Source organism: Colletes gigas, unplaced genomic scaffold (assembly GCF_013123115.1).
Source record: "Colletes gigas isolate AHSC1104 unplaced genomic scaffold, ASM1312311v1 Colletes_gigas_Sc00026, whole genome shotgun sequence".
Classification (NCBI taxonomy): domain Eukaryota; kingdom Metazoa; phylum Arthropoda; class Insecta; order Hymenoptera; family Colletidae; genus Colletes; species Colletes gigas.
Window position 1 is genome coordinate 120,665 of NW_025106655.1, and position 23,911 is coordinate 144,575.

Here is a 23,911-nt window from a genome sequence, read left to right on the forward strand (position 1 = left end):
TACATTTAAAGAATTGATTTAACTAAGACATTAAACCTTAATGATACTAATTGCTAATCAATTTTTAGTAGGAAAGACTTTCAATGTTCATTTACTGTAATTATAGAAACATAATGAGTCATGTTTTAGGATTATGCAATATTTAATCTTTTAAAACTCATATAAATGATATTTAAATTTTCAGCATAGAAAATATCTTTTATTGGCCACAGTAACAAAAATAGTATTTGAGATTCATTCTTTTAAATCTGACTATTTTTCTACATTCCTCATTGTAATTTATAAAATTACAATTAAGAAAATTGAACTAACATTTGCTGGAACGTTGTTGTTCCGACAGTAGTAGACATTTGACTAATACTGTTGAATAAAGCTTCTGCCTGTAAGTTTTCTGGCAATCTAGTAAGAAATTGTGCTCCATGTACAAAATCCATTTTTAATAGTTCTTCTTGATACAAGTGTAATACACCAAGTGCTGTTCTAAAAAGGAACTCATCTCCATCTCTGAGGAAAACATCCCAGATTCTACAAGCAACGTCCAGAGGCATTGCTTTGGCATATATAGTATACAACCAATCCAACAAATATAAATCTGGACTAAGACCAGCTACTGTAAAGTGGAAAAAGACTTTTGGCAACTTATGTGCAAGCGCATTAGAATATACTCTGTAATAACTATCCATTTGTTTCTGATCTAATGTAAAAGCAGCCCTGTGACAGGGATGATTTAATAAATTAGCAAAGCAAATAAAGGCATCTGGAGGTTCCATGTTCAATGACAATATAGCACCCACAAAACTCATACCTTGTACATAACCTACATCAGGCCTATAAACTGCATAGGCTGCCAAAATACCTTGAAGGCTATTGGATAGTGGTCCACCTTCTTGAAAGACACATAAGGTAGGAAAGGTACGAGATACATCTAATTTGATTGCTGCTAATGCGTCACTAACAGGACTTGACAATGCTTTGTCCAAACATATATGGTAAAGGTGCGTTGTTATATTTAAATTATTTGGAATTGCTAACTTCCACACTTTGCCACGAACACTGGGTGGAAGACCACGCCACCATAATTCACGTACCTTTTTTGTATTTTTAATACTTTCAAATTTGGGAAGAACGTATTCATTCCAAGTATGAGAATCTTCTGCTAATCTTTCTTCTTCTTTAAGCTGTAGTTCTCTTTGATGTTTACGTTCTTTCTCTTCTCGTAATTCTCTCTTTTTTGCTGCTTCCAGAATGGCATTATATTGTTTGCGATGACGTTCCTCCTCAATGGCATTCTTTGCTGGTAGATTTGCTGGTCTTGGCTGTTGAATTAGAGCTAAACTTCCTCCTACCTTATCTATATTTCTTGATGGACTGCTTGTAGGTGTAGATTGTTGAGAATCTTTGTTTTTCCATAAAAAGACATTTTTTGAAAAAATTGTATTCAATCCCCAACGTTTGGACTTTTCAACTTTTTCTGCAACTTGTTCATCAGAACTCAAAAAACTTCCAGAAGGAGAAACTTCACTGAGAGAAGAGACAGTGCTACTACAAGAACGTGGTAAACTGTTTCTGGGGCTACTGCTTGCACTACCACCTTCCAATCTGATATATTTGTCCTCTTCAACTTTGGAAATCCCATTTACAGATTCTTCTTTATGATCACAAGGAGAATTTAAATATTGTGATTTACAATCAAGTTGTGCATCATTAGAAACATTTATTTCTTCCAGAGAATATAGTTGCTTTGTAGTAGGATTATAAGCTATAGACATACTCTCCAATGCATGATTTAAACTAGTTCCAGCAACTCCTACAGAAACTATATTACCAGCATCGTACCATTTATTTTCTCGAATATGAACACACAATGCCTTGGTTTTTACAGCAGGCATGGAAGCCACATCGCATGCCAAAGCCTCATTGATATTCACACTGTTACAGGATATTGAATCTCCATTTAATGACACCAACTGTTGTCTACCAACTTTTGGAACAATATTGTTTGCAATATAACAGTTAGAATCTCGTCCAGATACTTTCAGTACCTGATAATTATTAGTCACATTTCCATAACGAGATACAATACAGGGAGATACATTCTGTGATGAAACAGGATGATTATTTCCATTTACATGTTGAGGTACAGGACTCTTCATGATTATTGCTCTTTTCATAACCTTTTTAACACATTAAATAATCTTTCGGTGCAGACAAACCACTCGTGGATCACTCGTTCGTATATGATAGCGGTAGACTTATATTTATGCATATTTTTTTGTCATTGTTTAATTACACTATAAATGTATATCGTTGTTATTTTTAATCGTATCAACGATATGATGAAAAACCAACCGCACGTAAGATTTGCTGAGTTTCAGCATAGTTATCACAATATAAGAATTTCCAATTGTAAAATAATTTTAGGTGATAACTACCTCGTGGATTGTATTTTATCATGAGTGATAAAAAGAAATAAGTTTAACGACTACGTTCGTTAATTAAATTGACTAGCCGTAATGAAGAAATACATGCAGCTTTTGCGTTCGTAAATATCTTTCGTTGCATTCGTTGCGTTGAGAAATATTAAAGAACAGTAGTCTCGCTTTATATAAAAAGAATAGTAACATTAATATAAAGCGATACAGCTCTATCAATATATATTTAACATAATGATATTGTGCGATATTGCGAGAGAAACTTGACACTGAATCGAAACTGACAGACGTGTATATGTGTGCAGTGACATATCAAACAGAGTTTTACACTCTTCTATTTACAAACGTAATAAAAACATCCAATAAACTTTCACCTCATATTCTAGTTAGAATAAATATATTCTAACTACTGGTTGTATATATATGCATATATGCACATATAATAAACTGTGAGAAATAGAAAAATTTCTTATGTGCGATCATAAATCTTTACCATTGCCACAGTAACGAAATCACGTGATCACGTTACCATTCTTTGTCGTTACATTGATAACTTTAATTGATAAATAATTCAATGTACTTTATATATTATACTATTATCAAGAATATCCCAATCTTTACATATATTTAAGATATATAACTGTAACGTAAAATATAAATAAACTACATACTTAAAATACAATAAACATACGAATTTATCATAGATTAATGTAAATGATATGAATAGAATAATACAAAAATATATATTATCTCTATATAAAATTATTTTTATTAAATTTTCAAGATGATATTTAGCTGTAAGAAACATCTCATTATCGTGATTGGACTAAATTGGATTAAAGGCAAAATGGCAAGGATTATGCCTCGAATAGATACGAATGCAATATAATTTATACAATTTATTATTTATATATATAAATAATAATGATGTTAGTTACTTTTGAAAGTTTTAACTTTTACATCGATGCTCCAATGGAAGCTCTGTCATCGGTATTTTAACTATTTGTGAAATCTTCTCATGTTCCGATTTTTCATTGACTCTATCATAGTCAACTCCAGTACCAGCCATGCAGAACGAAAAACAGTAAAACCGTGAGAGTCTAAGTTTGCACTTGATAGAAAAAGTACGTAACATTTGTACATCTTTGTCTATCTAGTACAAAATCCGACTCTCACAGATATAGCTTTGCTCTCTCTCTCTCGCTCAGCATGGCTAGTTTCGTACAATAGACTAGACGGTGCCAGACATGTCAGACCAATAAGATTCTCTCGCAGTCAGGTGGTTTTATTTACACTACAGTTGTAATACTCTATACTTTACTTTATAGTAAAAATCCCTAGGTGACTTATGTCAAAACAGCTGATTGCAGAAATTGATGAAAACGAAAATTCGTATTAATTGAGAAGGTACTGGAAAGCAGGTTAAAAAAAGGTTAAATATCAGTCGTGTCATTGTCTGATTTTAATAAACGATTGCGACTATTGCAGTGAAATATAATTATTAAGTGTGAATTCTTCAACATAACAAATGTTTGTTGTAAGAAATGTCACAAATTGATATTCAGAATTTATTTGATAAAAGCAGGTAAAGTAACCATCTATAAACAATAGTCTTTGAATAATGTTTCATTAATAATATTCTTGTTACATATTTTTAATAATGAATTGTAATATCAATGTATAACAATGATTGTAATTAATTTTATGGAGTAATGGACTTTGTATTATTAACATATGGATGCTATGTGAACATATAAAACATTATTCGAATTGTAATATCTGTAAATTAAAAAATATTGGTGTATGATATTGGTATGTTAGCTTATAAAATGTATATTCTGGTATCTATTATCTATAACAACTTATATTGCACAAGTCTAGTTAAATATATATTTTTATTATATATGTCAACTGTTTCACAATAGTATAAATATAAGAAAAACATTTGGTATTTACAAGTAACATTATTAATAATTAACACAATTAAAATTTCATAATTGGGTGGAACAATTTTTATATTATTAATAAAATTAGGTGATATTGATTTAAATGGTATTAATTATTGTTTCAAGTGATATTTAAATGAATATTATAATGATATTGAAACTGAATACATTATTTAGGTTTCCCAGTGGTTGGTGCCTTCTACTTATATTTCTATATACCCCAGTGGGTCTTTTACTTGTATTGCTACGATTTTTAACTGTTTTACAACTGTGGCTTCTTGCATCGTTATTACCTGATTGCAATACTCGTAGAATATTCTTGAATCATGGATTTAGTTTTGCTTTTGGCATTATGGTAAAAATTTCTGAGGCTAAAGTTGGAGACAAACAAACAAGAATCATAATTGCCAATAATGTCTCAGTTTTGGATCACTTTGCATTATATAAAGCTACACAAGCACTAACTCCTAGTGTATGGGATTTACCTAATGTTCTTGGCAATGCATTAGGTCTACAAATAATGGATATGAGTAATAAAGAAGCTCTAATTGCCAATATTAAACAGTTTCTTTCTACTTCAAAAAGCAATATTGTGCTACAACCTGAATTTGGTATAACCAATAGTCGTGTAGCCCTGTTAAAATTCAACTCCTGGCCATTTGTTATTGAAACATCTGTTCAGCCAGTTACAATTAAAACATGGAGACCAGAATTCATACCTATTCATGTTACCTCATTGGGATCCACATGGTGGACAGATATCTTTTGGTTTATGTTCGTTCCTTACACAGTCTTCACATTTAAGTACCTGAAAATTAAGAAAAATGTGGATTGTGAAGTACTGGCACGCGAAGTAGAAAAAGACATAGCAACCAGTCTTGGACTTGAAATAAGTTGTCACACTGTATCAGATAAAGCAGAATTTGAAAAACGCTGCATAATGGAAAAAACACAAAACAGAAGACTCAATAGGAGAAGTTCATTAAATTCACAGGTCATACATAATAGTGAAATACAAAGAATGTTACGACAAGTCAGTGAAGTGCTTCCATTGGTCCCTCATAATGTGATTCTCAGAGATCTCTGTATGTAAATATACAATTAGTAGTCTAATGATTATCACTTTTACTATTTAATAAGGTCAACTTTAATAAAGTTGATAATAATTATTTCAGTGAAAACACGTAATGTTGACATTACAATTGCCAATATACTGGATGGCATAGTTACTTATACTCCAGAATCAACTCAAACAACTATTACACCATCAGCATCGTATAACCAATTACAAACAAGCACGATTAAAGATAATAGTAATTTAGGATCTTCTTCCTTTCAGGAAAGAAAAGCTAAAATGATAAAAGAAGCTAGGGAAAGGTACATACAAAAACATGGACTTAAAATGTGCTGACATTCTTACTGCAGTTTTATTGTGATCATTGTATCTTCATTGAAAACAAATATGTAATGTTTTACCATATGTGTATTTACTATTACATAATATAAATATAATTTTATTTCTAAAATACAATTACATATTCTACAGTTATCTATCCTTTCTATATATATATATATATTTTAGAGTATTAAAAATAGCACCCTTTGGAAGACTGCGTTCTCAATAACTTAACATGTTCTCAACTGTTATTACTAATTATTATATAAATAAAGTGAATTTTTATATGTCAATCATGCAAAAAAATAAATACCCTAAACTATTATTAATTTAAATATTTTTCATTACCTTTGTTAAATTATTATGTATAACACAACAAATGCATTACATTTATATTCTGTTATTTATGCTGCCTTACATTACTTAAAATATTCTTATAATTATAAACTATTATAAAAAATTGGAAGACATTCAGTTTCATAAATAGTAGATTGTGCAACTACTATTATTTAATTATTCTAAATTATTATTTTTAGTAATATATCACAAAAATATATTATTTTTGAATATATTTAAATTCCAAACAACTGATTTTATTTTACTAAATTTGTAATAAAAAGAAACACAGTAAGATAATATTGTGTTACCTACTTTGATTCATTTTTAGATTTAGCAATGGTTTTTAAGATTTCCTATACATACATACTTTATATCAAGAAAATCATCTACACCATGTCTAGATCCCTCCCTTCCTATACCTGATTCCTTTACTCCTCCAAAAGCTGCCTCTGCAGTAGAAATCAATCCTTCATTCACACCAATCATCCCAACTTCTAATTTTCTTACTACTCTGAATATTTGTGATAAGTCTGATGAATAAAAGTATCCAGCCAAACCTGCTGGAGTATTATTAGCCTTTTGTATAACTTCATGTTCGCTATCAAATTTATTAATAACAGCTACTGGACCAAAAATTTCTTTGTTATATATTTCCATTTCTTTAGATACATTTGTTATGAGCGTAGGAGCATAAAATAGTGGTCCTAATTCAGGTAATGGAGTAGCACCACAGTGTACTTTTGCTCCTTTTTGTACTGCATCAGTAACTAATCCATGCACAATGTTTAATTGATTTTCTTTAGTAAGAGGCCCATGTGTAACTTCATTCTTGCTGCCATCGCCCATTTTAATATCACTTTTAATCTTTGCCAAAATCATTTCAACAAATTTATCAAATATTCCAGCTTGTACAAAGAATCTATTTGCAGAGACACATGTTTGGCCAGTATTACGAAATTTACTTGCCATGGCACCTGATACAGCCAAATCCAAATTTGCAGAGTCAAAAACAATAAATGGTGCATTACCTCCTAATTCAAGACTAAGTCGTTTCATTGTTGAAGCACACTGTCTGTATAAAATTTTTCCTACAGGCGTTGAACCAGTAAACGAAATAACTCTTACTTTAGGATTTTCACATAATTCTTTACCCATAGCGGGAGAATTTTGTTGACTTGTTGTAAGCACATTGAAGATTCCATGGGGAAAGCCTGCCTGTTCTGCAAGATCAGCTATTGCTAAAGCAGTGAGAGGAGTGTCTTCGGATGGTTTCACTACACATGTGCACCCAACAGATAAAGCAGCACCTGCTTTGCGAGTAATCATGGCATGTGGAAAATTCCATGGTGTAATTAAAGCAGCTACACCCACTGGTTGTCTCAATAAAACCATGTGTTTATTAGGATTTCCTTCCTGCAAAACTTCTCCATCAACTCTTCTAGCTTCTTCTGAAAACCACTCTATAAATGAATTTCCATATTTAATTTCTGCTCTAGATTCAACAAGAGATTTCCCATTTTCTTTGGTCAAAATTTGTGCCAAGTCTTCTGCATGTTTCACCATTAGATTGTACCATTCTCTGAGTAAAATGCTTCGTTCTTTTGGTGTTGTTGTACAATAAGATTCAAAAGCTTTAGATGCTGCATTAATTGCTAATCGTGTGTCTTCAACATCCATATCAGGAATATTATTAATAACAGATTTATCAACAGGATTGTGAACAGGAAATGTTCTTTTCTTGTTTGCTTCTATCCATTTCCCATCTACATACGCCAAATTTCTTAAAAGATGCATTGATCGACTTAATGTTAAAGCATGATAGGGAATTCCTTTTTGTAATGTAAATACACTGTGAAACATTGTTTTGGAAAATAAATATCAATCTGTAATATAAACATTTATGGTAAATTATACAAAGTAAAAAAAGTAAGAAGCAATAAATTACTTATTAGCAATATAACAACAGTACTTAAAAACGGAACAACTAAGAACTAACTGTATTTCATGTTCTACCAAACATAAAATGAACTGATAATAAGAAAAAATACACGAACATTATTCGTTTAATAATTCATAATTTATACGTACGTATGCCAAAGACGTGCTGTGACACTTATGAGTGAATCGAATATCACGTTCGTTTATAAATGGTTATTCTAAAGTGACGCTCTCAATTCATGTTATCAATTTTATCAACAAATTGACCTTATATAACTTATGGCTACGTTACTCAGATTAATGGTCTTATACGTGTTCAGTGTAAGTACATATTGTTTGTTTCACAGTGTAAGTTGCCGGCGCGTCGGCGCCTTATTGTCAGTATAATTGTTATCGGATTTAATTGTTTGTTCGAATATCATTTTCAAACAGACAAGAAGTATACAAATATTTTGTCTACTATGAGTACGAATACCAAGAGAACTATATACGTAGGTACGCAGTAATTTGTTGCGATTTATTAACATAACCTACATTAAACTTCGTAATGTTTATTGTATATTTAGGCGGTTTAGCCGAAGAAGTGGATGAAAAAGTATTACATGCGGCATTCATACCTTTTGGCGAAATTGTTGACGTACAAATACCACTAGATTATGAGTCAGAAAAACATAGAGGATTTGCCTTCATTGAATTTGAAAGTGCAGAAGATGCAGCAGCAGCAATTGATAATATGGTATATATATAAAACAATACATGTGTTTGTGAATTATTTAATGACAGTCTTATACCAAAAATAATTAAAATGTAATTTTATGTTGCAAACATGTTATTATAAAATTCTTTTATATATAACTGTGATTATTAAAACATGTTTGTTTCAGCATAAAAAATATTAATACACGTTGTATTTCAAAGTAGATTAAGAATTAATCATACTTATCTATCTAAGCTCTGATCGTTTAATCCTTACATTTGTCAAATTTTATTTTTGATAAACAGAATGATTCTGAGCTGTTTGGAAGAACAATAAGAGTAAACATTGCAAAACCACAAAAGATAAAGGAAGGTTCATCAAAACCTGTCTGGGCTGATGATGCATGGCTGCAAGAGCATGCAGGCGAAACACTTAAAAGTGATGAAAATGCAAAGTCAAACGATGTAATACAGTCTAAGAAAGGAAAACAAAATCCTCAAGTTTATTTTGATATTAGTATTGGAAAACAAGAATTAGGTAGAATTATTATGATGCTAAGAGCTGACATTGTACCAAAAACTGCTGAAAATTTTCGTGCCCTTTGTACTCATGAAAAGGGATATGGGTATCAAGGAAGCACCATCCATAGAATTATTCCAGATTTTGTATCCTTTGTATATTCGTTATATGTAACCTAGAATTAACATAGATTTCATATAAGAAATAAAATCATATAACGATTATTTCTTATATAAACTTAGATGTGTCAAGGAGGAGACTTCACCAATCATAATGGAACAGGGGGGAAATCAATTTATGGAAATAAGTTTGATGATGAGAATTTTGAATTGAAACATACAGGACCTGGTACTTTATCAATGGCAAATTCTGGACCAAATACAAATGGGTCACAATTCTTCATATGTACAGCACGTACAGATTGGTTAAATGGAAAACATGTAGTATTTGGTCATGTTCTTAGTGGTTTAGATGTTTTAAAAAAAATGGAAAAATGTGGAACAACATCAGGCATTCCTACACAAAAAATTGTTATAACAGCATGTGGTGAATTAACTTAAATAATTCAAAAACAATTTTAAACTTATCATTATTAATTTATAACAATAACAATGTAGATTTTGTATTGAAGATATAAATTTATTAGTAAAAATAACATTTTTAAAAAATTAGCATAGTGTCTTCAAATGGATAAAAAAAATTATATCTTAAAGTAGAAAATATTTTTTGTACTATTTTAAAGTCTGGATTGCATTCCACCTGAAGGAACAATAGTTTCACCAGTAATATAAGCAGCATCATCACTAGCTAAAAATGCAGCAACTCCTGCTACATCGTTTGGTTCGCCAAATTTTTGCATTGGTACTGTGGATAAAGTTGCTTCTCCTATAGCGCCTTCAACAATCTAGCAAATATAAACAAATGTACTTTTCGTAGATACTTGTTACATATAAGAACATAGTTGATAAAAGAACATGTAAACACATACTGTTTGCGAAAATTTAGTTTTTATAACACCAGGTGCTATACAATTGACACGAATTCCTTCTGATGCAAGAGTAGCAGCAGCTATATTATTTAGACCTAATAATGCTGTTTTACTAACAGCATATGTACCTAATAACTAAGATTCAAAATACATATAAATTTGTATATACATATATATAAGTTATTTATAAGAACGTACAAATTCATTGTGAACATAGTATTGAGGAAGAAGCACATAGCTACTTACAGTAATTGGTTGATATGCTGATATTGAAGATATAAGGATCATTGAAGGTGATTTACTCAGTCTCAAAAGTGGTAAAGATTCTTGCATTAGAAGAAAGCTACTTTTTACATTAATATCAAAGATTTTGTCCCATATTTCTTCCGAAGTATCAAAAAGACTACCTACGCTAGGATTTACTCCTGCATTTGATACAAGAATATCTAAACCACCAAATTCTTTTTTTGTCTACAGCATTATTATTATTAATAAATTATGTATCTCATAAATAAATGGAGCTTATGTTTTAATCTAAACCATAGTTTAAGATTGCAACTCACTTGTTCAAATAGAACTTTTCTATCTTCTTTTTTACCGACATGGCATATAACACCAGAAACTTCTAATCCTTCAGATTTAAGTTTTTCTACGGCTTTCTTTACATTTGATTCTTTGCGACTGCTAATCATTACCCTAGCACCTTCTTCAGCTAAACGTTTTGCAATTGCAAAACCAATTCTGTATGTACATATTTAATTCAAACGTTATATTTAACTAATTGCAAATATAATTCTTTATATGTGATAACACAAATTACATTGTCAAATTATATTCACTAACTTAACTTACCCTTCTGTCGATGCTGTTACAATTGCTATTTTTCCATTTAATCGGTTACATTTTACCGTTGATCCATTAATGCTAAATTTTCGTACATTTTGTCTTACCGGAATGCGCAACATTATGATACACAATAAAAATCTAAATATGGTTAGATTACTTGAGAGTACGTATTCTTTTAAACACTGGCAAAATGTAGATACATATTTAACGATCGTTATCGTAAAAGAATTTGTAAAATTACGTTATAATGACAGTGCAGATTGTTTTAGTATCTGCAATCTCGGACTGCATGCCAACTTTTATCCGAAAAAGTAACTTCTGTGAATTCAACAAAGCAAAGAAGTAATGAGTGTGAATTAAATACTGTATCTGGTATATGCAATCGCGAATTTGAGCTTGAGCTAGAAATGTTTCATTTTGATCAACAATCGATAACGATCGTTGTCAAATTTTGGCATGTTCGGCACGCTTGAAGCTCACCACAAGATTTTCAAGAATTGGCGGGAAGTGAGCTGAGTGGGCATATGTTTACATGTCAAAGCAGGGATTACTGTAAATTCTATTTATATTAAAAACAATACGTTGATTATTTGCTTCTAGCTATTGTAGCGATAAGATTTAAATCCACGAATACTACTGTTAAGTATTTTGTTTATGTTTAGGGTTAGCGGCGATCCAATTCTGTGTACCTAAGAAGCACAATATAAAATATTTGTAATCACAGATAAGTCATACTGCTTTCGTTGTAATGGTCAAGGCCATATCGTTATAAATTGTCCAAATGATAAACAGTAGTGTACCCTCCACTCAGTGATCCCAGAAAAGCACCGTCGGGTGCACACTCACACATGCTAGATACGCGTACGTGAGCTCGTGGAGTTTCGGAAAGACGACAAAGGCAAACTGACGCATGCCCTCTTTCTCGATTCTCCGAAGCTGCCCGAAGTAATTTCGGACCGCTTCGTAGGAGTCGAGAGAGAAAGGCTCACATTTGCCTTCTCGCTCTTAACAACTGAAATCCGACCTGCAGTCAATGGCATACGATTTGGATTCTTGAGCCGAGATTCTCGACTGCCCAGGCATTTTTACTTTCCGACCTATGTAGGCGCACATAAGCAAAGTACCCATAATGAAAAAAAAATTATGTAAAATTTATTTTACGGAAATACACGTTTTAAGACCTCCTGATCATATTTTAATTATTGAAAAAAAAGAAATTTTTTTTTATTCCCATGTATGAGCACACATATGGAACATAAAACTTAAATGTAAAGTTTCATTTAAATTCATTTAGCTATTTATACTCAATCGTATTAATAATATACATATGTGTGCTCATACATGGGAATAAAAAAAAATTTCTTTTTTTTCAATAATTAAAATATGATCAGGAGGTCTTAAAACGTGTATTTCCGTAAAATAAATTTTACATAATTTTTTTTTCATTATGGGTACTTTGCTTATGTGCGCCTACATAGGTCGGAAAGTAAAAATGCCTGGGCAGTCGAGAATCTCGGCTCAAGAATCCAAATCGTATGCCATTGACTGCAGGTCGGATTTCAGTTGTTAAGAGCGAGAAGGCAAATGTGAGCCTTTCTCTCTCGACTCCCGCGAAGCGGTCCGAAATTACTTCGGGCAGCTTCGGAGAATCGAGAAAGAGGGCATGCGTCAGTTTGCCTTTGTCGTCTTTCCGAAATTCCACGAGCTCACGTACGCGTATCTAGCATGTGTCGAGTGTGCACCCGACGGTGCTTTTCTGGTATCACTGCCTCCACTATAGAAAGCAAAGTCCAACCGAAATAACTCGTAACTTTTCAGTAAATCAAATATTTCAAAAAGTGCGTAGGATTTCGGGGGTATGTCTATTGACCAAAAATGATTGTAATTGACCCCCGCAACCGAAAATAATTTTTCCAGAATGATTTGAAATTTTTTTTTTCGTCGAAAAATTTCAGCAGTAGTCTGTCATCTAGTAACACTACTGCTCTGTGACGACTTTGGCAATACTGATACTCTAATATAGTTAATGTAAATGGCAGATAGCAATATGGTTAAAAACACAGTGCAGCCAAAAGAAAATCATCATAATAATGATGAAAATGAATGGGAAATTGAGGAAATCATGGCGAATTGTAATGATTATGGTAAATATATATTTTTCTTTAAAAAACTACATAACATGTTTTTAATCATCTAGTACAAAGCATACACATTCAAATGTCTTCTTACGACGTAAATTATTGTAATTGTAGAATTTGAGGCACTAAAAACTCAATTAGATGAACTCAATTCTGCTTTGGATAAGATTGAACATAAAAATGATGTTATACATGCAGAATTAAATAAACTATTGCAATCAAATCGAGAAACTAGAAAACAATTTCAAGAATATCAGAAGTCGCTAAATCCAGAGGTATAATGCTTTATTTTGAGAAGGTGTGTATTATATCATATTGAATCTGCTGGACACTGTTGATAGAATGTTGTTTAGGGTATAAAGTGATGTACTTGTAATTAATTAATGTTGATATTGTTCCAGATCATGTAATATAAATGTATTTAATAACAAAGTAGGTAATAGTGTAATACTATGTATTTTTTCATAGTACAATGTAATATATTGTATTATTATACTTTAATATTTAACCCCTTGCTCAATGATTTAAGTTCCAATGGTACAGGCTATAGTCAACAGCAGGGTTGACTACATATTAAGCCACTTTATGGTACAGCTGAACATTCTGAATTATGATATGCTTTTTAGTGATGTAATTGTATTTTATCGTTTTTGAAATTGCAAGCCCGGTATGTATTGTTTACATTTAGTCCGATTGACATATTATGGTTCTCACCCATGGTTTTCAAGTTTGGCCTACTTTCTTTACCATAAATCTGACACGTTGTTGTAGATGAAGGGGTTAAAGATTAAACATTCCTATTAAAAATAATTCAACTGTATGACAAATTATTCGTATGGTTATATAGTACTATAATACAAATATAAAAATGTATAAATAATATAAATATCTTATTTGTATGGATGTGAGGTTTTCTGCCTTATTCATTTTATCATTTTTTTAATCCATTGCCAATTCAACATTTAATTCAATATCAGCATAATAGAGTACTATATCACAGTGTTAATATTAAATTGTTAATAAAATAGTATTAAAAATATAAAGGTTTTAGAGTCTGTTTTTCATTATTTTTGGAGGATTATAAAATTTTAAATAATTAAAATGTGCAATTAATCGAATTAACATATATTAGAAAACAAAAATTGTTATTTTGTTTAGCTCGTTGTAGCAAGTGCGAATTCAGATCTTAAGATGGCGGCATGCTCTCTCTTCTACTTACACCTTACTGCGCAAAAGCTTCACTTTCTTGTTTTGTGTCAGTCTCCTTAGTACCTACGTACATATTACTGCTTATCAGTTTGTGTATTTCAAGCATAGACATAAGAATATATTCCTAGGTTAGGGTTGGTTAGTTATATGCAGTATATGGAAATCACTATTTGAGGGCTAGTGAAACACTTACGAGAGTCGACTGCTTTTCGTAGCCTTCTAGTGATGAGTTTTAAAAGCGTTTCCATAGCATAATTGACAATAACAGAACAGGAATCTTACACGATTTATTATCGATGGTTCTATATTTAGTTTTCGTTCCATGAAGATAAATCAATTACCAAAAAAGAGAAATTGATTAAACAGGTGTATTCTTATGTTTAAATTATAAATAAAATATTAAAATGGATGAAGCAAAGTTTCTGAAACGGTAGGTGATTCATTATATACACTTCGTATTAATCATATACAATTATCATGAAAATTTGATATAGATTTAAAACTATTTTACACTATGTTAAATAGCGTTTGACAGATACGTACAGTGAATGTATTTTTAATGTTTAGAAAAGTAAGATCTGGCACATTGGATGTGCACCCAACAGAGAAAGCCTTAGTCGTAAATTACGATGTTGAAGCATTAATTTTAGGTGAATTGGGAGATCCTATGTTGGGAGATCGTAAAGTACGATTTTTTAATTATTGTTTGACATTATCATTACTTGGTATATTTATTACTTATATTATAATGTTAACTTAAAGAAACTTTACGATTTGCCTAATTGTTTTTATAGGAATGTCAAAAAATAATTCGATTAAAAAGTTTAAATGCAGATACCAATGTATTACTTCTAGCTAAAGAAGTGATAGAAAAATGTTCTTTAATACACGAATCAAAGCTTCGAGAAGTAGAACAATTAATTTATTATCTTCAAAATCGACGAACAAATGATAGTTCTATAAGTAAGTTTCTATCCATAGATGAAATTGTTATAGTATTCTATTTATTTCTTAATTGCACAATATTTTTTAATCTAGGTAATGATAATAATTCTCAACCTTCAAGACCAGCATCATCAAATTCATTGTCTGTAGATAATGGGGAAATAGAACGTGCTGTCATCAGTAATGTTGATAGTTATATTGAATTGTTATATGAAGAGATACCTGGAAAAATTAGAGGTTCATCATTGATTTTACAATTAGCAAGGGTACCCGATAATCTTCACGAATTAACAAAAAATGGTATTAAATATTTTGTTGCAATTAATTATTTATTAATTTTAAGATACATAATTTATATTTATTTCCTTAGAGTCTCTGCTGAGTGCTTTAGCTAGAGTTTTGAGAGAAGACTGGAGACGTAGCATAGAACTCTCCACAAATATTGTCTATATTTTTTTTTGTTTTTCGACATACAGTCAATTTCACAATATTGTTCTTGAATACAGAGTAAGTAAGAGTAAGATGAATGTAAAAACATAAATATATTTAGCAATTCATTTTTTACATCTAGATTGGATCTTTGTGTATGGATATAATAGACTTTGAATTACGACGGTATGATCAATGGAAAGAGGATATGGAGAAACGTAGGCGTCATTTTGAAAGTACTACAGGTTTAACGTTTTTTTCAAGTGGAAATGATAACTGTGACAAGAAGACGAAAATTGTTGATGATATTTGGAATACTGATGGTCCTTTAAATTACGAAATTAAAAAAAGATCTAATGAAATTTCTGTTGTAACAGAAAGTGATATAAAGAAATTAAAAGAGGAACTTGAAAAAAGTCGTAAGAAATTCAAAAGTTTAATAAAAAAACAAGAACAACTGTTACGAGGTTTGCTATTTTGCTATTTTGTTTTTCAATATTTCTATTATATTTCAAATATTGCATAAAAATTTGTATTACAGTGGCCTTTTATTTATTATTAAATATTGCTGAAAATATGGAAGTTGAAAGAAAAATGCGCAAGAAGAATGTAATTGGTATGCTGATTAAAACATTGGATAGGACAAATACCGACTTGTTAATACTTGTCATTGCATTTTTAAAAAAATTATCCATATTTCGTGAAAATAAAGATCTTATGGTAAAATTTTGTCTTTACTAACAATATATGTAATTACATATATTGATTTATTATTTTTTTTAGGCCGAAGGGAATATTATTGAAAAAATACCGAGACTTCTGCAGAGTAATAATGCAGATCTGGTACTGAGTACTTTAAGATTATTGTTCAATCTTTCTTTTGATGCAAAGCTTAGAGCAAAAATGATAAGAGTTGGTTTATTACCAAAATTAATTAAACTGCTTGGTCAAAGTGATATTAAGAATAAAACAATAATTTTGGGATTATTATATCATACTAGTATGGACGACAAAGTGAAGACTATGTTTACAAATACTGAATGTGTCCAGATGGTAAATTTACATAATAAAAACTCAGCACGTATTTTATATAAATTATTTCACATAATATGTAATTATTTTTAAGGTAACAAATATGATTTTAAATGCTGAAGATGATCAACCAAAATTGGAATTAATAGCACTTGGTATAAATCTAGCCATTAATAGCAAAAATGCCCAACTCATGGTTGAAAATAATCGTTTGCAAGGTCTTATAAAAAGAGCATTTAGAAATCAAGATCCTCTTATAATGAAAATGATTCGAAATATATCTCAGCATGATACGACTAAGGAGAGCTTTGTAGTAAGCAATTATTTCATTATCTAAAACATGTCGTTTTTTAAATGAAACATTATAAATTATTTTTGATATTTATTAGGAGTTTGTGGGTGATTTTGCTATGGCCTTAAATCAATCAGACTCTCAGGATTTTGTATTAGAAGTTATTGGTGTATTAGGCAATTTAGAATTACCTGACCTGGATTATTCACAAATACTCCATCGATGCGATTTGATTCCATGGATACGCAATAATCTTGTACCAGGTATCATGTTTATTCAAAATTTGTGTATTTTTCTCATAATTCTAATTTATTTTTAAATATAATTACTCCCTTCTTTAAATAGGTAAATCATCAGATGATCTAGTGCTTGAGATTGTTATATTTTTGGGTACAGCAGCTTATGATGAAGATTGTGCACGTTTATTATGCAAGGCTGACATATTACTTTCACTCATTGAACTTTTAAAAGGTTTGTATAATATTAAAAATATGGAATGAATGCCAATTTTTGAATCAAAATAATTATGACAGCAAAACAAGAGGATGATGAAATGGTGTTACAAATAATTTATGTCTTTTATCAAATATCTAAACACGATTCAACAAGGGACTATCTAATACGTGAGACTGGTAATGGTAATAATCAAATTATCTGCTTCATCTTTCTAGATTGTTCAAGTATAAAGTTGGTATACTGCATAGAAGATAGGTCATTTTCATATGTTTTGTGTTTTTAAATATTTATATTATTTGTAGAAGCACCTGGATATTTAATAGATCTGATGCATGATAAAAATCCAGCAATTAGGAAAGTATGCGATACATGTTTGGATGTCATTGCGGTAAATATATTAAATAATTACCATCAGTAATGATATTTAAGTATAACTGATCAAATTTGAATAATTGTGGGAGTGTAGATGTGTGATAAAAATTGGGCAGCTCGCATAAAAGTGGAAAAGTTTAGGTCACATAATCAGCAATGGTTAGAAATGGTCGAATCTATAACGAATGATACCACAAACCATTTGTTACCAGAAGAAGATGACAGCCTCTCACCATTTATGAATGGTGACCTTTTAAAACATACAATGTTATTCCCTTCTGGTAAACATGTTTTGCCATATATTTGCTATCATATGTTTTGTATAATTACAATTGTTTGTAACAGTATTAAATTTGTAATAGGCAATGTAGCATCGTTTACTACAGATGACAGGTTTTCTATTATGAAAAATTCTTCAGAATCATCTGAAAATCAAAGTCGGCCTGTTAGCAGGTAACTTTTCTATACATTTTAAATTCATTTTGATATAACAATGCTTACTAAATTATAAATGGATATATGTTTTTGTATTTTGATATCAGGTACAAAGATTTTGATGAAATAGGTGAACTTATGGCACGTTCTAAATCTCGTATGTCTGTTGGTTCTGGTATTGAAGATTTCTATTATAATACCAAAGTTAAATTTGCTGAATCAGACAGTTCCCATATATTAATATGAAAGGTAACATATTATAGAGGATTGTAAACTAGTTATAATAAGAAGTTTAATCTAATCTCGAAACCATATATTCCTACGTAAAATGTCTTTATAAACATAAATAACGATACATGTAATAGTTGCTTCGTTTGTTCGACGTTTAATTATAGTTTTAAAAATGTATTAAATATGTACATTTTTATATTTTATTGTGCAAAGCATTTCTAAAAGTATAAAAATACATTACTGCCTGATTATGCCTTCTTACTTCATGTAATTTTTAGACTGTGACCATTTTACAATATTACAGCAACAAAATTGACATCTTTGGCAACCCTTACATGGATCAGTTTATATTTATTTATGTACAAATGAATTTTACAGAACTTTAAAAACTGTATATGCGATAAGTTATTTTGATCTCATAACAGTATATAATCTATATTTATTTGCAAAGGAATTTTAGGAACTTTTAAAAATTGCTTATGTGATAAGTTACTTTGATCTCATACTGTGGTGTATTTTATACTTTATTTTATCAAGTTTATTTAATTTATATCTGAATGCTCAATTTAAATTGATTTCTAGTCGTAGTAGTAACTTAATAAAGTAATTAATACTGCAAGGTGATTCTTCAATCAGTAGACTTGAAAGGAATGCCGCCGCCTAAACACTGGCTATAACCTCGAGTATGTTTACAGTCGTAGCTTGATAAAACGATCGATATCATTGTTGCTTCGTTGATCGGTTGATGATGACAACTGTATTTGCAAGGGGAAAACAGAATAAATTCAGATTTCTTCATCGAATCACGAGTGTAATCATTCACGGGATTATCGCCGCAACATTTAGACGATGGCATTTATTTCGAGACTAGTAGCGGGAGAATCATTTTGTACTAATAACGCAATGATTTTCTTATTCTGTATTTCTAATATGTACAATATATGCAATACTACATATAATTACTGTTAGTATATTTTTGACAAATTAATATAGTACTACGTGTTTTTACAGCACAACATTTACTAACGAGAAATTTGTAGATAACAACAGAATGATTTAAATCCCTTATAATCAGAATTAATTTATACAATCTATTGTTTCTTTTTTTTTTATTTTAGTTGATTACTGAATACACATTCCATTTATGATTTGTTTCTTTACAATACGCAATATATATGTAAAATAATGTTATATCCAAAAATGTTATTCATAGATGTTTATTAATCTCTATGTATAAATTGCAAAATACAATTCGTTTCTTCACATAGAAAATTTTTATTTATTTTATTGAACAACATTTAGTAAAGTGTATGATTACTGAAAATATCTTGGTTTGTTATTTGAACTCAAACTTTTTCGTATAACAGTATCAGCAGTTGGTCTAAATACAATGGTATAACTATTGTCACCATCTGTATAAAACGAATGTTCTTTCAAATTCCAGCTAATAGGGCTGTCTAAAAATCCTTGTACATGTAAAGCACACCATGGTAAAGTGTGTCGCGTTAGTATATATTTTTTTATAACTCTATAAAAATTTGTCACTTGTTTCCTTGTAAAAAAGCCAGTCCATTGTAAATATTGTACCTGTCCAATATCTATAAATGGCGATGGATAAGTGTACGTATTTGTGTAGTCATTTTCTTTGTTATTTTTCCTGAACAAAATTGATTTGTTGTTATACACGTTACACACGTTTCAAATGATCTAACATATCTTGTACGTACAAATTACCAGAAACACAGAAAATTCCAAGCCATTCAAAGAAAGTATCATTATCGGACTCCTCTGAAATTATTGGTATTCTTACAGAATACTCAATTCTTTGTTGAAAGGTCTGATGACAAAGAACAACATTGTATTGACGTTCATGAAACCATGCTGCTACGGATGATGGGCATAGATTTTCATCTTCAAAAATAAAACTAGTTGCATACAAAAAAAATATATGTACAAACATATTAAATTAAAAAAATAATAATAATTTACCTGGTGGATTCCATGATACAATCACATCAAATTTTTGTTTGAAACGCTCCTTTAATGATGTTCGAATACGCTCGTAATTCTTCTTGCCAGGAGTAAAGCTTTCAGAATTTAAATCAATAGTCACGACTTTTGATTTATATTACCGGTAAAAAAAAAAAGAAAAATAAACGAAAAGTAGAATTGATAAAGATTAAAATTACTGATGTAAATATGAAAAAAATATGCAAACTTTATTCATGAATTTACAATATAACCTACGTTAGTGAATCGTTAAAAGTTTTTAGTTATTATTAAATACATTTTCTGACAAAACTATTCTCTAATATACACTAAGAAAAAATACAAATTCTTTTTTTCATTCAACTGTTTCTCGTTTAATTAATCAATTAGTTTATGAATATGCATATACAATCATTGTATTGTTATTTTTCACTATATTGTAAAAAATATATCTTCTTAAACTATTTATAATTATTTATTCATTTTCATTATTTCACTTATGCAAAAGATAAACTTGGACTTGTATCCAAATTTGTATTAGTGTTTTTTAACTCTTCTCTGAAACTATTTAATTCTGCAGATGATATTCCTTGCCAACTTTCTAATTCAGATAGACGTCGTAAGTTATCACAATTTTGCATTAATAATTGTACAGTTTTCATTGATAAATCATGGCTATATAATATTTTGAGCTCTTCTAATTTGCGCATTGAGTTTTGCAAAAATATTCTTCCCATTGTTTCGTCTCCAATACCAGTGGATGAACCCAGTTGTATGAATTTAATATTTATACAATGAGAAAGTAAAAATTCTAGATGCATGTTTGCACATTCTGCTACACACTTGATTCTTTCTAAAAATTGGAATGGTGGAATTGTAAATTTTCTTGGATGAACTGCTACATGTTCTAAGAATTCACAATTGTAAAAAACTAGGTCTCTTATATCTGGGCAGTACTGACTTATCAATATAAGTGCATTCAAATCGATTTCTTCTACATGCTCCAAGTGCAAACTTATAATTGCACAACCTTTTATTTCCAACAGTTTCTTTATTCCATGGGCATAAAAATCACAAGATAAGAGCTTTAATTCTTTTAAATAATCAAGAGTAGCTAGAATTGTTAAATCACCAATTCTTTCATCGCGTAGTAAACAAAGACTTGTAATATATGGACATATATCAACTAAAAGATACAAATGTTCCATACTAAAATTTCGACTCTCAAATGTTCTTACACATAAGGAACTTTTAAAGTCTTTTCGATGAATATGTTCTAAAACATATCCAAATTCATCGCATCTGCCAATATCTTCTATTTTTGAATGTTCTAAAAAGAGATTCGCATAACCAGGTATAGTCATAGAGGTTCTACATAGCTTAATGTGTTTTAAATGTTTACACGAAAGCAAGGGACTAATGCTGCGCTCTGTTACAGATCTAGATGCAGTTACATCTAACTTTTGCAGTTTTTTACAGTTTTGAGCTAAGGCCAATATAATATTATCTGTACAGTCAAAGCATAAAATAAAACATACTAAATTTGGCATAGCAGATACTCCATTGGCAATAATTTTTTCAATGTCTGATGTTCTCCAACCAGCTGAGCCTGAACCTAAATCCAGAATTTCAAGCCCGACCATATCATACAACTTATTATAAAGTACATGTCGCATAATTTTAGGCCAAGCAGAAAATTCAATTGCTTTTAAATGTGCACCTACAGCTACTTCTGTTAATCGGAGAACAATTGTCATTTCTGATAGAAAGGCTGTAGTTAATGCAAAATCATTATATGTACCTCTAGTTTCTTTAACTAAATTGACAATAGCAGTCAACACTGCAATGGACATTTTATCATATAAGTGTCGAGGTATACTGCAGTTCAATAAATGTTTCATAAATTCTAACATCGAATGCAAATTAGTATATCCGCATTCTGGATTAGTTTTGGATGTCATGCAAATAAGTTTTGTCATGTATCTACCAAAAGTAGTCACAAATTCCCCAACGGAGTATAATGCTAGATCCACTAGCATAGGCACTTGTTGCTTTTTTGGCATTTTGAGTTTCTTTAGTATTTTCCTTCTTAAAACTTACCATAACGTGTATGTACTTTACGATCAAAGAAGGAAACTGTGCCTTCTAAGCCAAGTGTTTGAAAATCTTCTGTTAATAATGATAATATTAAATGTCCGCTTGGTGTAATGGCAACTGAATTGTCCACATTTATTTTATTATCAACTGTCAGAAGATTCAATTCTCCTATAAAATATATTAAAATATATTCTTTTTCACATATTTATTATACAATGGAAGATCAGTTGATAGCTATTTCTTAAAATTGAAATACTGGCACTATTCCATAAGCATTTCCATTTATAGTATAAAGATAAAAATGAATGTTTTCAATATAGCTTATTAACAAAATACAACAGTATCATAATTTTTATGTAGAAATGAAACAGTATTTTTTTTCTTCACAATTAAATATCATTTAATTCTTAATCAAACACATAATGATAGAACATTATTATAAATTGATTATTTGAAGTAGTATGTTTTAATTCCCTTACCTTTCTTAACAAATGCCTCTATAAATTCTTTATTTATTAAATCAAATACATTGATTGCGTTAATTCGATAGTAGTCTGAATCCTCCGAAATACAAGTCCGCAATTCATCCGGAATTCTGATTGTGTCAGGAAGCACCAAAGATATCTGGCGTAAAGCCAACAGTAATTTCGAATTATGTAAAGATTTCTCAAAGCATAATCTTCATAAAATTATGCTTAACTGCAACTAATTTCTTACGTACTGAATGGTTAAAATAATGCGAGCCAACTATATTCGGTGGATCAGTTTCCTTGTAATCCCTTTTTTCTATTGAAAAATGATGTTGAGGTGGTTTAAAATTCCACACTTCCGGACTAAGCATTTTAATTACAAAGTAATTATTTTCAGACTAAAAAGTCCTTATTTTCACATCACTGTGCGGAAATATTCACGTGCACTCCGCATCATCACATAAATGCTTAATTCTCAAAAGTATTTGTGAAACGTATTGTACATATTTTTATTGATTCCCTTTAAATGAAATTTTAAGAAAGAAATATGTGAGCTTCGGTAGCGCAGTAGGTAGCGCGTAAGTCTCATAATCTTAAGGTCGTGAGTTCGATCCTCACCCGGAGCATTTTTTATTTATTTTTGTAAATAAATACATTAAACTTCGTAAATTTTTATTTTCGTAAATACTTTTATATTATTGAGAAATATTTTAAA

At 30.2% G+C, this 23,911-nt stretch overlaps 8 protein-coding genes and 1 non-coding gene across 14 annotated transcripts; 4 read left to right on the top strand and 5 right to left on the bottom strand.

The window, feature by feature from the left end:
- Positions 1-209: 209 nt before the first annotated feature.
- Positions 210-2,755, bottom strand: LOC122401567 (TBC1 domain family member 14-like). The gene has a single exon (XM_043403782.1). The coding sequence runs from the start codon at positions 2,169-2,171 to the stop codon at positions 294-296; it is 1,878 nt and encodes a 625-aa protein (XP_043259717.1). The 5' UTR covers positions 2,172-2,755; the 3' UTR covers positions 210-293.
- A 1,032-nt stretch (positions 2,756-3,787) lies between these two features.
- On the top strand, positions 3,788-6,121 carry LOC122401569 (lipid droplet-regulating VLDL assembly factor AUP1-like). The gene is made up of 3 exons (XM_043403783.1): positions 3,788-4,017; positions 4,556-5,463; positions 5,554-6,121. Exons 1-3 carry the CDS (start codon positions 3,977-3,979, stop codon positions 5,787-5,789), a joined length of 1,185 nt encoding a protein of 394 aa, XP_043259718.1. The 5' UTR covers positions 3,788-3,976; the 3' UTR covers positions 5,790-6,121.
- A 322-nt stretch (positions 6,122-6,443) lies between these two features.
- LOC122401644 (succinate-semialdehyde dehydrogenase [NADP(+)] GabD) lies at positions 6,444-8,350 on the bottom strand. Its single transcript, XM_043403889.1, has 2 exons — positions 8,202-8,350; positions 6,444-7,996 (listed from the first exon to the last, which is right to left on the bottom strand). The coding sequence occupies exon 2, from the start codon at positions 7,971-7,973 to the stop codon at positions 6,444-6,446; it is 1,530 nt and encodes a 509-aa protein (XP_043259824.1). The 5' UTR covers positions 7,974-7,996; positions 8,202-8,350.
- On the top strand, positions 8,084-9,913 carry LOC122401570 (peptidyl-prolyl cis-trans isomerase E). 3 transcript variants are annotated; one of them, XM_043403784.1, is made up of 5 exons: positions 8,084-8,197; positions 8,399-8,546; positions 8,618-8,787; positions 9,054-9,413; positions 9,510-9,913. In XM_043403784.1, the coding sequence occupies exons 2-5, from the start codon at positions 8,513-8,515 to the stop codon at positions 9,825-9,827; spliced, it is 882 nt and encodes a 293-aa protein (XP_043259719.1). In that variant the 5' UTR covers positions 8,084-8,197; positions 8,399-8,512; the 3' UTR covers positions 9,828-9,913. The 3 variants fall into 3 exon arrangements, with proteins under 3 accessions (XP_043259719.1, XP_043259720.1, XP_043259722.1); XM_043403785.1 differs by lacking the exon at positions 8,084-8,197 and adding an exon at positions 8,242-8,372 and having other exon boundaries at positions 8,484-8,546; XM_043403787.1 differs by lacking the exon at positions 8,084-8,197 and having other exon boundaries at positions 8,404-8,542.
- LOC122401571 (dehydrogenase/reductase SDR family member 4) lies at positions 9,644-11,414 on the bottom strand. 2 transcript variants are annotated; one of them, XM_043403789.1, is made up of 6 exons: positions 11,108-11,413; positions 10,819-10,996; positions 10,502-10,726; positions 10,256-10,390; positions 10,000-10,171; positions 9,644-9,783 (listed from the first exon to the last, which is right to left on the bottom strand). In XM_043403789.1, the coding sequence occupies exons 1-5, from the start codon at positions 11,218-11,220 to the stop codon at positions 10,004-10,006; spliced, it is 819 nt and encodes a 272-aa protein (XP_043259724.1). In that variant the 5' UTR covers positions 11,221-11,413; the 3' UTR covers positions 9,644-9,783; positions 10,000-10,003. The 2 variants fall into 2 exon arrangements, with proteins under 2 accessions (XP_043259724.1, XP_043259723.1); XM_043403788.1 differs by lacking the exon at positions 9,644-9,783 and having other exon boundaries at positions 9,882-10,171; positions 11,108-11,414.
- Positions 11,415-14,754: 3,340 nt separating this feature from the next.
- LOC122401578 (kinesin-associated protein 3) lies at positions 14,755-20,569 on the top strand. Of its 2 annotated transcripts, none has more exons than XM_043403796.1 (17): positions 14,755-14,878; positions 15,016-15,133; positions 15,243-15,411; positions 15,487-15,693; positions 15,764-15,900; positions 15,965-16,289; positions 16,364-16,542; positions 16,606-16,875; positions 16,949-17,167; positions 17,244-17,409; positions 17,492-17,617; positions 17,680-17,784; positions 17,905-17,990; positions 18,069-18,255; positions 18,337-18,427; positions 18,517-18,658; positions 20,453-20,569. In XM_043403796.1, exons 1-16 carry the CDS (start codon positions 14,853-14,855, stop codon positions 18,653-18,655), a joined length of 2,550 nt encoding a protein of 849 aa, XP_043259731.1. In that variant the 5' UTR covers positions 14,755-14,852; the 3' UTR covers positions 18,656-18,658; positions 20,453-20,569. The 2 variants fall into 2 exon arrangements, with proteins under 2 accessions (XP_043259731.1, XP_043259732.1); XM_043403797.1 differs by having other exon boundaries at positions 17,680-17,778.
- On the bottom strand, positions 19,898-23,650 carry LOC122401580 (ribonuclease P protein subunit p40-like). Of its 2 annotated transcripts, none has more exons than XM_043403801.1 (6): positions 23,448-23,650; positions 23,206-23,350; positions 22,730-22,894; positions 20,630-20,755; positions 20,375-20,551; positions 19,898-20,238 (listed from the first exon to the last, which is right to left on the bottom strand). In XM_043403801.1, the coding sequence occupies exons 1-6, from the start codon at positions 23,565-23,567 to the stop codon at positions 19,955-19,957; spliced, it is 1,017 nt and encodes a 338-aa protein (XP_043259736.1). In that variant the 5' UTR covers positions 23,568-23,650; the 3' UTR covers positions 19,898-19,954. The 2 variants fall into 2 exon arrangements, with proteins under 2 accessions (XP_043259736.1, XP_043259735.1); XM_043403800.1 differs by having other exon boundaries at positions 19,900-20,297; positions 20,368-20,551.
- Positions 20,919-22,868, bottom strand: LOC122401579. The gene has a single exon (XM_043403799.1). The coding sequence runs from the start codon at positions 22,690-22,692 to the stop codon at positions 21,127-21,129; it is 1,566 nt and encodes a 521-aa protein (XP_043259734.1). The 5' UTR covers positions 22,693-22,868; the 3' UTR covers positions 20,919-21,126.
- Positions 23,651-23,749: 99 nt separating the features above from the next.
- On the top strand, positions 23,750-23,822 carry Trnam-cau. Its single transcript has one exon. It is a non-coding gene; the product is annotated as a tRNA-Met (tRNA).
- Positions 23,823-23,911: the final 89 nt, after the last annotated feature.

Bases quoted from the DNA above. Each gene is read 5' to 3' on its own strand.
- LOC122401567 (XM_043403782.1), bottom strand. From the start codon at position 2,171: ATGAAAAGAGCAATAATCATGAAGAGTCCTGTACCTCAACATGTAAAT.
- LOC122401569 (XM_043403783.1), top strand. From the start codon at position 3,977: ATGTCACAAATTGATATTCAGAATTTATTTGATAAAAGCAG. The intron at 4,018-4,555 runs GTAAAGTAACCA...TACATTATTTAG, and splicing joins AATTTATTTGATAAAAGCAG to GTTTCCCAGTGGTTGGTGCC. The intron at 5,464-5,553 runs GTATGTAAATAT...TAATTATTTCAG, and splicing joins TGTGATTCTCAGAGATCTCT to TGAAAACACGTAATGTTGAC.
- LOC122401644 (XM_043403889.1), bottom strand. From the start codon at position 7,973: ATGTTTCACAGTGTATTTACATTACAAAAAGGAATTCCCTATCATGCT.
- LOC122401570 (XM_043403784.1), top strand. From the start codon at position 8,513: ATGAGTACGAATACCAAGAGAACTATATACGTAG. The intron at 8,547-8,617 runs GTACGCAGTAAT...TTGTATATTTAG, and splicing joins CAAGAGAACTATATACGTAG to GCGGTTTAGCCGAAGAAGTG. The intron at 8,788-9,053 runs GTATATATATAA...TTTGATAAACAG, and splicing joins CAGCAGCAATTGATAATATG to AATGATTCTGAGCTGTTTGG.
- LOC122401571 (XM_043403789.1), bottom strand. From the start codon at position 11,220: ATGTTGCGCATTCCGGTAAGACAAAATGTACGAAAATTTAGCATTAAT. The intron at 10,727-10,818 runs GTGAGTTGCAAT...ATAATGCTGTAG, and splicing joins GAAAAGTTCTATTTGAACAA to ACAAAAAAAGAATTTGGTGG. The intron at 10,391-10,501 runs GTAAGTAGCTAT...TTTGAATCTTAG, and splicing joins CAGCATATCAACCAATTACT to TTATTAGGTACATATGCTGT.
- LOC122401578 (XM_043403796.1), top strand. From the start codon at position 14,853: ATGGATGAAGCAAAGTTTCTGAAACG. The intron at 15,901-15,964 runs GTAAGTAAGAGT...TTTTACATCTAG, and splicing joins ATATTGTTCTTGAATACAGA to ATTGGATCTTTGTGTATGGA. The intron at 17,785-17,904 runs GTAATAATCAAA...TATTATTTGTAG, and splicing joins AATACGTGAGACTGGTAATG to AAGCACCTGGATATTTAATA.
- LOC122401579 (XM_043403799.1), bottom strand. From the start codon at position 22,692: ATGCCAAAAAAGCAACAAGTGCCTATGCTAGTGGATCTAGCATTATAC.
- LOC122401580 (XM_043403800.1), bottom strand. From the start codon at position 23,567: ATGCTTAGTCCGGAAGTGTGGAATTTTAAACCACCTCAACATCATTTT. The intron at 23,351-23,447 runs GTACGTAAGAAA...GCTTTACGCCAG, and splicing joins CGCATTATTTTAACCATTCA to ATATCTTTGGTGCTTCCTGA. The intron at 20,298-20,367 runs GTACGTACAAGA...AATTTTGTTCAG, and splicing joins TTCTGTGTTTCTGGTAATTT to GAAAAATAACAAAGAAAATG.